Genomic DNA, 13909 nt, shown 5'->3' with positions numbered 1-13909 from the left:
ATGCAAGGAAGCAAGCTTAAAAACATAAAAAAAAAAAAAATTTTCACATTACCTAACTATCCCCTCTAATAATTTGTTGAAGCCTAATTCTTTCTTAAATTTATTCAAACTACCCACTTCTACACACTACATGGGAGTCTGTTACAATAATCAATGATCTCTGTCCAAAAGCAAATTTTTGCATGTCTACCCTGCAACCAATGAATTTAAATTTATGCCCTGTGTGTGTGCGCGCATGCGCGTGTTGGCTGCGCATGAATAAAGAAGCCATCAGCATTTAGTTTACTTAATCCATTAAACTTCTTAATCAGGTCTTCCTTGCAGATGTCCAATTTCCAGATGCTGCAAATTACAGAACTGAAGTAATTCTTTGTTAAGAGTACCTTTTGTGTCCCGATATCAGAGCAATATCAGTTAACTGAAGTGCATGGGTAGCATTTCTGGAAGGCTTATGCTAATTTGTGGCTTTTTTTTTCAAATTTAAGCTTTGTGTAGTCTTCTTATTAGCCTTTTACATTATTGTAGAATGTAAAACCTGTTTATCAGTTTTTATGAATGGTTCCTTGTGCACTTCCAATATGCCTCTTCATTTTCTTTACATTAAGACCACTGAGTAATCGGAGACCACGGAGGGAGTAATACTCTTGATTTGATTATCAGCAGTGATTCTTCATGCATTAAGAATCTGCAGATAAATGAACCACTAGGTGGCAGTGATCACAGTGTGCTGAAGTGGGATTTACTCAAAGAGGTAACTACCATTAGGGGTAAAGGGAAGGGTTATTGCTTCCGTAAAGGCGACTACGATGGACTGAGACAGTATTTAAATTCTATACAGTGGGACCAACTGATGATGTTACCAACAGCAAATTCAAAATGGGAAACATTCAAAGAACTTATCTTGGAAGCTACTAGGCTTTACATACCAACTAAGAAATATTGTTCAAGGTTTAGGCCAAAATGGATGTCAGATGAACTAATGAGGCATATGGCAGAGAAGAAAAATGCATGGGATACATACTAATTAACACGACACAGAAGCCTATGATAGATACAAGTTGATATGCAACCAAGTTACAAAGGAGGTTAGGCAGGCGAAGGCAGATTACGAGAAATCCTTGGCAAGGGATGCAAAGAAAAACAACAAAGAGTTCTTTACTTATGTAAACTCTAGAAGGAAAGGGATGAATCAGATTGGTCCACTTGATACTGATGGGTCAAGTGTTGATGATCCTGCTCAGGTAGCTAACAAACTAAATGAATATTTTGCATCGACATTCACACATGAGGAGTTATTCAGCGAGGGGAATGCCAGAGGTGTATTCAACTCTAGCAGTAAGTTACAGAATCTTGAAATAACTGGGAGTAAAGTGGAGGAGAAACTGTTGAAGATAAACACAAGAAAGGCACCCGGGGTGGATGGGATCTATCCAGTTATATTAATAGAGGCAGCAAAGGAAGTAAGCAAACCCTTAGCCATAATTATGAGAGCTTCCTTGGACTCAGGGGAGGTACCCATAGACTGGAAATGTGCAAATGTGACCCCAATTCACAAAGGAGGATCAAAGGCTGACACAAGTAATTATAGACCTGTGAGCTTAACTTCTGTTCCAGGAAAATTAATGGAGGCACTGGTTAAAGAAGCACTGCAGGATCATTTAGACAACACTTCAGTTATAGCTCAGACACAGCATGGTTTTGTTAAGGGGAAGTCTTGCCTGACCAACTTGATTGGATACTATGATGCAGTCACAAAAGAACTGGATGCAGGGAATAACTTTGATATTATATCAAAGAAAAACAGAAAGGAGTTCTTTACATACTTGAACTCGAGAAGGACAGGGATGAATCAGATTGGTCCACTGGATATTGATGGTTCAACAGTTGAGGATCCTGCTCAGGTGGCTAACAATCTAAACGAGTATTTTGCATCTACATTCGCGCATGAGGAGTTATTCAGGAAGGAGAATGATGTAGGTAAAGTAAACATTGGCAGTGAGCTGGATGATTTTGTAATAACTGAGAGGAAAGTGGAGGAGAGACTGTTGAGGATAAACATAAAAAAGGCACCTGGGGTGGATGGGATCTATCCAGTTATATTAAAGGAGGCAGCAAAGGAAGTATGCAAACCCCTAGAAATAATTATGAGAGCTTCTTTGGACTCAGGGGAGGTACCCATAGACTGGAGATGTGCAAATGTAACCCCAATTCACAAAGGAGGATCAAAGGCTGACACAAGTAATTATAGACCTGTTAGTTTAACTTCTGTTCCAGGTAAATTAATGGAGGCACTGGTTAAAGAAGCACTGCAGGATCATCTAGACAAGAATTCAGTTATAGCTCAGACGCAGCATGGTTTTGTTAAGGGCAGGTCTTGCCTGACCGATTTGATTGGATACTATGATGTAGTCACAAAAGAACTGGATGCAGGGAATAACTTTGATATTATATATTTGGATCTTAGAAAGGCTTTTGATACTGTTGCGCATGGAAGACTGCTGCACAAATTGGAGCAGTGTGGCATTGGAGGCAAATTGCTGCTATGGATAAGGGGATGGTTGAGTGGCAGAAGACAGAGAGTGGTAATCAATGGACACTGCTCAACGTGGACTAATGTTATTAGTGGAGTTCCTCAAGGTTCAGTGTTGGGTCCATTGTTGTTTTCGGTGTTTATGAATGATATTGATCATGGGATATCAAGTTTAATGTCTAAGTGTGCAGATGATACAAAGGTTGGCAGGGTCGTTAAGGACACTACTGACGCTATGCTGCTGCAACGGGATCTGGAAAGGTTGAACAGATGGGCTGAGAGGTGGCAAATGAAGTTTAACATTGACAAATGTAAAGTACTACATATGGGTAACAGTAACCCCAGAGCAATGTATCAACTCTGCGGTACTACACTGACGGTGGTGGAGAATGAAAAGGACCTGGGGGTAATTGTGCAGGCAGATATGAAGTTCTCTGAGCAGTGCAGACGAGCTGCAAGAGTAGCTCATGGTGTCTTGTCAATGATATACAGGAATTTTTCTAGCAGGGATAAGGAGGTGATTATTCCCTTGTATAAGGCAATGGTTAGGCCACATCTTGAGTACTGTATACAGGTCTGGAGGACTCATTTCAAGAAGGATGTAGAGCTGCTGGAACGGGTACAGAGAAGGGCAACAAGATTAGTAAATGGAACAAAGGGTTGCTCTTACGAAGAAAGGCTTAAGTTTTGCAAATTACAGAGTCTGGAGACTAGGCACCGGCGAGGTGATCTGATAGAGGTGTATAAGGCTTTGAATGGTTTGAGCATGCTCAATGCCAATGGGATTCTTCATCTTTCTCAGAATAACCACCTCAGAGGGCATAAATTCAAATTGAGGAAGGACGGATGTCGGATAGATGTGCGGAAATTTGCCTTTGGCCAGCGGGTGGTTGGTTGGTGGAACCGACTTCCATCACTTGTTGTTGAAGTTGATAGCCTAAACAAATTTAAAGCTCAACTGGACAGGTATTTCGAACAAAAGGAGGGGTGAAATGGGAGGGGTTTTTTTTTTTTTTTTTGGCTGATGCTGAATAAGCTTGCTTTCTTGCATCATATGCCTCTACTAATGCTAATGCTATATACTTGGATCTTAGAAAGGCTTTTGATACTGTTGCACATGGAAGACTGCTACACAAATTGGAGCAGTGTGACATTGGAGGCAAATTGCTGCTATGGATAAAGGGGTGGTTGAGGGGGAGAAGACAGAGAGTGGTAATCAATGGACACTGCTCATCGTGGACTGATGTTATTAGTGGAGTCTCTCAGGGCTCAGTGTTGGGTCCATTATTGTTTTCTGTATTTATAAATGATATTGATGATGGTATATCGGGATTAATGTCCAAGTTTGCAGACGATACAAAGGTTGGCAGGGTTGTCAAGGACACTACTGACACTATGCTGCTGCAGCAGGATCTGGAAAGGTTGAGCAGATGGGCTGAGAGGTGGCAAATGAAGTTTAACATTGACAAATGTAAAGTACTACACATGGGAAACAGCAACCCCAGAGCAACGTATCAACTCTGTGGTACAACACTGACAGTGGTAGAGAATGAAAGGGACTTGGGGGTGGTTGTGCAGGCAGATATGAAGTTCTCTGAGCAGTGCAGACGAGCTGCAAGAGTAGCTCATGGAGTATTGTCAATGATATACAGGAATTTTTCCAGCAGGGATAAGGAGGTGATTATTCCATTGTATAAAGCGATGGTCAGGCCACACCTAGAGTACTGTATACAGGTCTGGAGGCCTCATTTCAAGAAGGACGTAGAGCTGCTGGAACGAGTACAGAGAAGGGCAACAAGATTAGTGAATGGAACAAAGGGGTGCTCTTACGAAGAAAGGCTTAAGTTTTGCAAATTACAGTGTCTGGAGACTAGGCACCAGCGAGGTGATCTGATAGAGGTGTATAAGGCCTTGAATGGTTTAAGCATGCTCAATGCTGATGGGATTCTTCCTCTAGCTCAGAATAATCACCTGAGAGGGCATAAATTCAAATTGAGGAAAGACAGATGTAGGATAGACGTGCGGAAATTTGCCTTTAGCCAGCGGGTGGTTGGCTGGTGGAACAGACTTCCATCCCTTGTGGTGGAGGTTGATAGCCTAAATAAGTTTAAGGCTCAGCTGGACAGGTATTTTGAACGAACAGAGGGGTGAAGTGGAAGTGGTTTTTTTTTTTTTTTTTTGGCTGATGCTGCATAAGCTTGCTTTCTTGCATCAAATGCCTCTACTAATGCTAATGCTAACTCTAGCAGAGTTCTCAAGTATGTACCTTAAGTATCCTCTTAAAACTTTAGATAATCAAGGTCCCTTCACACAATTCACATTCTGTGTTAAACTTTGCTTCCTTTCTTGACATCCTTACTGTGATACCACTAAATCCATATATATGAGAAAAGGCTATTGCTAATGAACGTGGGTAAAGTAAATGTTCAGCTATCAGAATTCTGAACCAATAGTTTTATCTATTCCTTGTTTACTACCGTGAAATTTAAATTTAGAAAATTATTTGGCTAAGGTAAACAAAGCCAACATGAGAACGATGAGAAACATCGGCTAACTTATGCGGAAAATTAGTTTCCCGACACCAGACTCTAGCACTGCTCGCTCAGTAAACAGACAGTAGGTGTTATCAGTCTGGAGACAAAATCGAGATGGATATATTGATTGACAGTTAAGTGTGGCAAACAATGAAATGATTGGTTGTGGGCGCGATGACAAGCTACTGTGGAGTCATTGGTTGGCATTATGATAGCTGATGCTATCGAGGCAGTGTTAGGTGGGTCGGAAAACTGCTAGCTTGGGGGAAGACAAAGACCAATAGAGTGACAGTAGCCACTGGCAGAGGTGAAAGAGATTCTTGCACTTCTTCTATTAGAATGAGCAGAAGCCTGAAAAACAAGATGCATGGTATTTCAGAGACTGCTGGGAGCCATTGCGGTACAAGTAAACATATGGGTTGTGTTAGGGTAGCTAAGAATAGAAACAGGTGCAGGTATACTTGCGTGTACACCAATGCTAGGAGTTTAGTAAATAAATTTGATGAATTTGAGGTATTGCTCAAAACATCAAAGGCAGATACTGTTGGGATATCAGAGACGTGGTGTCACACAGATATAAGGGATGCAGAACTGCAATTTGGGGAGTACAACGTCTACAGAAAGGATAGACAGGATAGGAAGGGGGGAGGGGTTATGCTATTAGTTAAGAAACACATAAAAACCAAGGAAGTGAAGCCAGTCGACATCGCCGGACAGTGCAGTGTTGAGTCAGTTTGGTGTGACATAAGCATTGGGAGATCAAAATTGAGAGTAGGAGTGTGCTATAGGCCTAATGACTCTGATGAGTATAATAAGGAACTGTACAGGGAAATAGAGTGGGCCAGTAAATCAGAGAGTCTTATAATGGGAGATTTTAATTTCCCAGATATTGACTGGAATTTGGGGGCTGGTTACTCACACACTAGCAGGGCTTTTGTGGATTTATTGGATGATTGTTTTCTACATCAGCATGTTCGGGAGGCAACTAGAGGGAGTAATACTATTGATTTGATTATCAGCAGTGATTCTTCATGCATTAAGAATCTGCAGATAAATGAATCACTAGGTGGCAGTGATCACAGTGTGCTGAAGTGGGATTTACTCAAAGAGGTAACTACCATTAGGGGTAAAGGGAAGGGTTATTGCTTCCGTAAAGGCGACTACGATGGACTGAGACAGTATTTAAATTCTATACAGTGGGACCAACTGATGTTGTTACCAACAGCAAATTCAAAATGGGAAGCATTCAAAGAACTTATCTTGGAAGCTACTAGGCTTTACATACCAACTAAGAAATATTGTTCAAGGTTTAGGCCAAAATGGACGTCAGATGAACTAATGAGGCATATGGCAGAGAAGAAAAATGCATGGGATACTTACAAATTAACACATGACACAGAAGCCTATGATAGATACAAGTTGATATGCAACCAAGTTACAAAGGAGGTTAGGCAGGCGAAGGCAGATTACGAGAAATCCTTGGCAAGGGATGCAAAGAAAAACAGCAAAGAGTTCTTTACTTATGTAAACTCTAGAAGGAAGGGGATGAATCAGATTGGTCCACTTGATATTGATGGGTCAACTGTTGATGATCCTGCTCAGGTAGCTAACAAACTAAATGAATATTTTGCATCGACATTCACACATGAGGAGTTATTCAGCAAGGGGAATGCCAGAGGTGTATTCAACTCTAGCAGTAAGCTACAGAATCTTGAAATAACTGGGAGTAAAGTGGAGGAGAAACTGTTGAAGATAAACACAAGAAAGGCACCTGGGGTGGATGGGATCTATCCAGTTATATTAAAGGAGGCAGCAAAGGAAGTAAGCAAACCCTTAGCCATAATTATGAGAGCTTCCTTGGACTCAGGGGAGGTACCCATAGACTGGAAATGTGCAAATGTGACCCCAATTCACAAAGGAGGATCAAAGGCTGACACAAGTAATTATAGACCTGTGAGCTTAACTTCTGTTCCAGGAAAATTAATGGAGGCACTGGTTAAAGAAGCACTGCAGGATCATTTAGACAAGACTTCAGTTATAGCTCAGACACAGCATGGTTTTGTTAAGGGGAAGTCTTGCCTGACCAACTTGATTGGATACTATGATGCAGTCACAAAAGAACTGGATGCAGGGAATAACTTTGATATTATATACTTGGATCTTAGAAAGGCTTTTGATACTGTTGCACATGGAAGACTGCTACACAAATTAGAGCAGTGTGACATTGGAGGCAAATTGCTGCTATGGATAAAGGGGTGGTTGAGGGGGAGAAGACAGAGAGTGGTAATCAATGGACACTGCTCATCGTGGACTAATGTTATTAGTGGAGTCCCTCAGGGCTCAGTGTTGGGTCCATTATTGTTTTCTGTATTTATAAATGATATTGATGATGGTATATCAAGCTTAATGTCCAAGTTTGCAGATGATACAAAGGTTGGCAGGGTTGTCAAGGACACTACTGACACTATGCTGCTGCAACAGGATCTGGAAAGGTTGAGCAGATGGGCTGAGAGGGGGCAAATGAAGTTTAACATTGACAAATGTAAAGTACTACATATGGGAAACAGTAACCCCAGAGCAACGTATCAACTCTGCGGTACTACACTGACAGTGGTGGAGAATGAAAAGGACCTGGGGGTAATTGTGCAGGCAGATATGAAGTTCTCTAAGCAGTGCAGACGAGCTGCAAGAGTAGCTCATGGAGTATTGTCAATGATATACAGGAATTTTTCCAGCAGGGATAAGGAGGTGATTATTCCATTGTATAAGGCAATGGTCAGGCCACACCTAGAGTACTGTATACAGGTCTGGAGGCCTCATTTCAAGAAGGACGTAGAGCTGCCGGAACGAGTACAGAGAAGGGCAACAAGATCAGTGAATGGAACAAAGGGGTGCTCTTACGAAGAAAGGCTTAAGTTTTGCAAATTACAGTGTCTGGAGACTAGGCACCAGCGAGGTTATCTGATAGAGGTGTATAAAGCCTTGAATGGTTTAAGCATGCTCAATGCTGATGGGATTCTTCCTCTAGCTCAGAATAATCACTTCAGAGGGCATAAATTCAAATTGAGGAAAGACAGATGTAGGATAGACGTGCGGAAATTTGCCTTTAGCCAGCGGGTGGTTGGTTGGTGGAACAGACTTCCATCCCTTGTGGTGGAGGTTGATAGCCTTAATAAGTTTAAGGCTCAGCTGGACAGGTATTTTGAACGAACAGAGGGGTGAAGTGGAAGTGGGTTTTTTTTTTTTTTTTTTGGCTGATGCTGCATAAGCTTGCTTTCTTGCATCAAATGCCTCTACTAATGCTAATGCTAATTATAATATGTATTTATGAATAAAGAATGATGCATAATAGTTTTGTGATGAATGGTAAACAGGTAATAGTAATGATGAATCTTTTAAAGATGGAAGAAATTTGTAAGAAAAATAAAGTGTTGGTTGATTTTTTGATGAAAACTAAATTAATAAAAGTTTCATTCTGTTCATTTTTATGTTCTTCATTGTTTTTTTATCATTATTAAAAGCAGATTTTTGGAGCTAATGAATGTTTTTACTATACTGTTGATTTAGGTTTGGTTATGAAAAAAGGAAAAGGTTTCTTCATTTTTCATTATATTTTGTAACCTAACCTTCAAAATAAAAGTACAGTAATAAAAAATTAATATTTTGTTAATAAATAATTTATGCACTAGTCCACCCATGATTCTAAAGAAAAAAGGTTAGGTTACCCCTTCCATTTCGGGAGGGGTCAAGCTCCCATGGGATTCAGGTGGAGGTAACCTGAACTTTTTCACCATTAGGGCATATTATTGAACAAGAAAATAAAAATACAGTTATAAAAAATTTATTTTTTTTATGAATGTATTTCTAAATATGACTGTGATTCTAAAGAAAAAAGGTTAGGTTACCCTCTCCACTTTGGGAGGTGATCAAGCTCCCATGGGATTCAAGTGGAGGTAACCTGACCTTTTTTCACCATTATGAAAAGCGTTCATTAGGGCAAGTTACCATTAGTGCTTCTGAGTGCTACTAAAATGATACTAAACCAATGTTATTGTGTGTTGTGTTGTGTTGTGTTCATGCACCAATCAGCACATCATTTGCCACGCCTACCTATCAATCAATATATTGTTCTCGACTTTGCTCCAGACCAGTAATACCTACCGTCTGTTTACCGAGCGAGCAGCGCTAGAGTGCCATATCAGGAAACTAAATTTCCGCATAATCTGGCATTTCTCGTCATTTTTGTGTTGGCTTTCTTTACCTTCACTAATTATTTAAGAAGTTTAAGTTCTGAAACTGGTTGTTGATCCATCTCATAGATAATGAACTGTTGTCCAGGATTTCCTAGTTAACATTCATTAACTATGAAATAAGTGAAGTTTCCCAATGATGACATAGTAAATGTTATGTTCATTATGTGAACAGAAATACACATTGGTATGCCAATGCCATCATCTAGTTCAATGAAACATAAATGGTTGATATGCAGAATTTTAAAAAATTAAATCGCTGTAGCAAGTTTCAGTCATTCCTTCCTTCATGTCTTTCCTGAAAATTACAGTCTGCAGAAGTTCAAGTCCAATGTCAACAAATATCTTCTCTCGTCTTCTCAACCTCCAACCCACACACAGTACTAAGTACTATAGGTTCTAATACCTCTTGTGTTTGGGGTTTTCATAAAAAAAAAAAAAAAAAAAAAAGTCACAGAACGATGCAAAGTAACACCTCAATAAGGTTCTTCCTTTGGCTCCCACATTAAAACATCTGATTTCAGCAAGATGGAGTGCCTGTGACTTTGATGTCTGGCATGTGAATAGCTGGACATTCATTTCAGTGCCATGGATTGAAAGGAAAGAAGTAATTAAATGACTGGCATATTTGTATAAGCTAACATAGCAATGGCAAACCAATGATATACATGCCACATACAGGAAAATATACTGACGTATGGGCTCTCAAAAATACAGTAGTTAGTTTATACTATAAAAAAGTATTTTTTAAGACAAATTTGTTTTATGTCAGCCACATCTAGCAACAAAAAGTATAGGTGTAATTGTGCACAAGCTTATGCGGCAACAGAGTAACTCAAAAGTTATTAGAAACTTTTAAGTATTATTGTTACTTTTTGTGAATATTAATAAAGTCTATTTACTAATTTTAGTCTGTTTCCCACAGCACATAAAATGTGTTAAATTTCATCAAAACACCTGACTGGTTTTTTAGCATGTAGATCAAAAAAAAGATTTGACCTCACTGACACAACACAACCACAGATTTCTTCCATTGGAGCTACTTGAAGGAAAGTGCTACCAGTTCTTACAATTCTAAATAACTTGAACAACAGATGCTGATGCAAATGTTCCACAGAATATCTTTATAACTATCATAACTGTGCAACTGCCTATACTTTCAATAATTATACATAGATTTGCACTGCAGGTAAAGGAGGGACAGCAATTTCATTCTGATCTAATCTTTCAATCCCTTAGCTTACCTGCTTTACAATTACAATGACTTCACTGCTTACTTATATTCAGCTTTTCAACAGAAATTCTGTTGAAAAAAAAAATCATTTCTTGTTCTTGGGAATTTCTCATGTATGGACTCCTCCTTAAGTCACAGTGCACCACTTCTAATGGTATTCTAGTTCACACAGTTTGTCTTATATTATGTCTATATAGGGTGTTCCAATTAAAAAGCACTGGAGTTGATATCACAAATTTTTGGCTTTAGACTATTTGTTTTCTGGACCTTTTTGCTATATTTTAGCTGAAATTTTCAAATTATTTTATACCAAAGTTGAGCTATGTATCATCATTTAGAATTCACAATTTATAAATTTAACTTTTACATAATCATTTGTTTGTTTGTTTTTTTCCTCAATGAGAAAATTGCTCTTCTCTATTTAGTCTAAAAACATCAGGTGTACTTCTGAAGCATATGTAAACTGATTTTATTCAGAGGGTAAAAAAATGGGTGTAGCATGAAAAGAAAGTGCAACACAGTTATCTTCATAATTAGCTATGAACCTAAACACCAGTACTGAAGAGTGGATATCACATATAACCATTTTTTTTTTTTTAATCAAATGAAATTGATTTATGTTCACTTCAGAAGTACATCTATGGTGTTTTTAGACTAAACTAAGGACAGGGAACAACTTTCCCATTCAGAAAAAAGGAATTGATTACGAAAAATTTTAATTTAGATATCATAAAATATAAATGGTAATACTTAGTCCAATTTTAAGATAAAATTCAAAATTTCATTCGAAATGTGACAAAAAAGATCCAGCCTAAACCTAAAAATAAGTAAGACAGATCTGGTGCCTTTGAACTAAAACATCCTGTAGGTAGTCATGGGCTGATTCACATGTTGCATAGACTGAAAAATCCAGAATAACTCACAGGGGAAACCTCTACTTCCCTGCTTGAGACTGATTAAGCACAAATTAAGAGGCCCTTAAGAATTCCTCTAGTCTCCAACAGGATTCAAACTTGCTTGAATCAACAGCATCACTTCCCATCCTTCTATTTTTATTTTGTATGGAATACATCTGGGATGGTCAAGACTTTTGATTCTCCCTGCATAACTATCTCTTCCAGGTATTTCTCCCTTAGAACAAATCACAGTTTCTTCCTTACAACACACTGACACCTGTGTGGACTCACTTGCCATGGTAGCAGTTCATACAAATAAACAAACCACAGTTCCTTGCAACATTATAATAATAACAACCCAAATTTTTATTTAAAAAATGTTTGAGTAAAAAAATGTTTGCATAAACTGATGTAACTATATTTACTACTTACATTGTTTTGCTTCTTTCTTTAAAGGCTGGCACAGTTTGGTGCAATTGTTGGCTTGAAATTGATCCTGAAATGCCCTTTGGTGGATTGAAAATGTCAGGAATTGGAAGAGAAAGCCTAGATGATTCAAGAGATTTTTACACAGAGAAGAAAACCATTGGCATTAAATATAATTAAGATAACTACACTAATACTGCACCGTATTCATTCTTTAGTAATGCAAATTTTTTAAATTAGTGAGAAAAATATTTTTCTTTTATCATTATCATAGCATACTATATGAGATCTCAAAATAAATGATCAATTAACCTTATAATTTTATGACATATCATGCCCAAAATAAGAAAAGAAATAAAAACACATTTTCAGTGAAAACAATATATGTATTTTTCTTTCTTTCACTTACTTACTAGGTTAACAATTGAATAAATTGTAGGATTCCTTAGGGTACCAATTTGATTGTCTTAATAAATAGTAGCAATAGCTTAATTTTCAGTACTTACCGTAATATAATCTGCAATTGGGCTTAGAGTGAATAAGGTGGAATAGACTAAAAATTGGATTTAATGTGGATGAGCTTAAATTTTTGAAACAGAGTTAAAATATGCTCAAGGAAATAGAAGTGCATCCTTGGTTGTCATGAATTAAAGTTGAAAAGAATTGGGACTGTGAGAGTATAATCAAGAGACCAATAGCCGTAACGATAGTCTTTCGTTATTAACGTCTTCAGTTGGTAATAGTGAAGAGAGAGAGCACGTGTATTTTAAAAAGTATTTTAAAATCTATTTAAGCTATCACGTATTAAATGCAAAATTACCCTACAACCTCTCCCTGGTCTGGAATCTCACGCACCTGAGATTCCCACATGCATCAAAGAGCATCATGGGAACTTAAAGTACTTTTTTAAAATACACGCGCTCTCTCTCTTTCTTCACTATTACCAACTGAAGACGTTAATAACGAAAGTCTATCATTACAGCTATTGGTCTCTTGATTATACTCTCTCAGTCCCAATTCTTTTCAACTTTAATTCATGACAACCAAGGATGAAGAAGTGCACTTCTACTTCCTTGAGCATATTTTAACTCCATTTCAAAAATTTAAGCTCATCCACATTAAATCCAATTTTCAGTCTATTCCACCTTATTCACTCTAAGCCCAATTGCAGATTATATTAAGGTAAGTACTGAAATTAAGCTATTGCTACTATTTATTACGTTACTAGGTTAACTTAGTATGCCAACCTCGTACTTTCACCATATATTAGTACTTAATATGCACGTATTAAATGCAAAATTATTTTGCATTTAATACTTGCATATATAATACGTGCAAAATTATTTAATTATCCAAGATGCAAGTTTTTATTTCATCACAATTAACCGATGTACTAGCTGCATATATTAGTACTTAATATATGCAGCTAGTACATTGGTTAATTGTGATGAAATAAAAATTTGCATCTTGGATAATTAAAATCTCTTCAATTTTGATTGTAAAAATAGAAAGAAACAGCATTTAAATAATGTGAGCATTAGCAAAGACACATGATGCAAGAAAGCAAGCTTATATAGCATCAGCCAAAAAAAAAAAAAAAAAAAAACCCTTATTTCACCCATCCACTCGCTCCAAATTTTTGTCAAGTTCTGCCTTTAATCTATTTAAGCTATCAACTACAACAAAGACAGATGAAAGTTTGTTCCACCACTCAACCATCCGCTGGCTAAAGGCAAACTTCCATACATCTATCCTACAACCGTCTTTCCTCAATTTGAATTTATGCCCTCTCTGATTATTCTGAGCAAGAGGAAAATCCCCATCCTCATTAAGCATGCTCAAACCATTCAACACTTGATACACCTCGATCAGATCACCTTGCAGGTGCCTAGTCTCCAGACACCGTAATTTGCAAAACTTAAGCCTTTCTTTCATAAGAGCAATCCTTTGTTCCATTCACTAATCTTGTTGCCCTTCTCTTAACTCGTTCCAACAGATCTACATCCTTCTTAAAATGAGGCCTCCAGACCTGTATACAG

At 37.9% G+C, this 13909-nt stretch overlaps 1 protein-coding gene across 1 annotated transcript in view; it reads left to right on the top strand.

Annotated features, from left to right (window-relative positions):
• LOC150080223 (2-aminomuconic semialdehyde dehydrogenase-like) overlaps positions 1-12251 on the top strand; it is a 67798-nt gene extending 55547 nt beyond the window's left edge. The window contains exon 9 of the mRNA XM_090381267.1: positions 11901-12251. Within this exon, the coding sequence (XP_090237393.1) occupies positions 11901-12050 (150 nt within the window). The 3' untranslated portion in view covers positions 12051-12251. The remainder of the gene's footprint in view (positions 1-11900) is intronic.
• Positions 12252-13909: the final 1658 nt, after the last annotated feature.

Source organism: Mastigoproctus giganteus, chromosome 9, assembly GCF_048544385.1.
Source record: "Mastigoproctus giganteus isolate SK-2022 chromosome 9, ASM4854438v1, whole genome shotgun sequence".
NCBI classification, from domain to species: domain Eukaryota; kingdom Metazoa; phylum Arthropoda; class Arachnida; order Uropygi; family Thelyphonidae; genus Mastigoproctus; species Mastigoproctus giganteus.
Note: the sequence above shows the minus strand (reverse complement) of the source record. Positions and strands in the feature narration are given on the sequence as shown.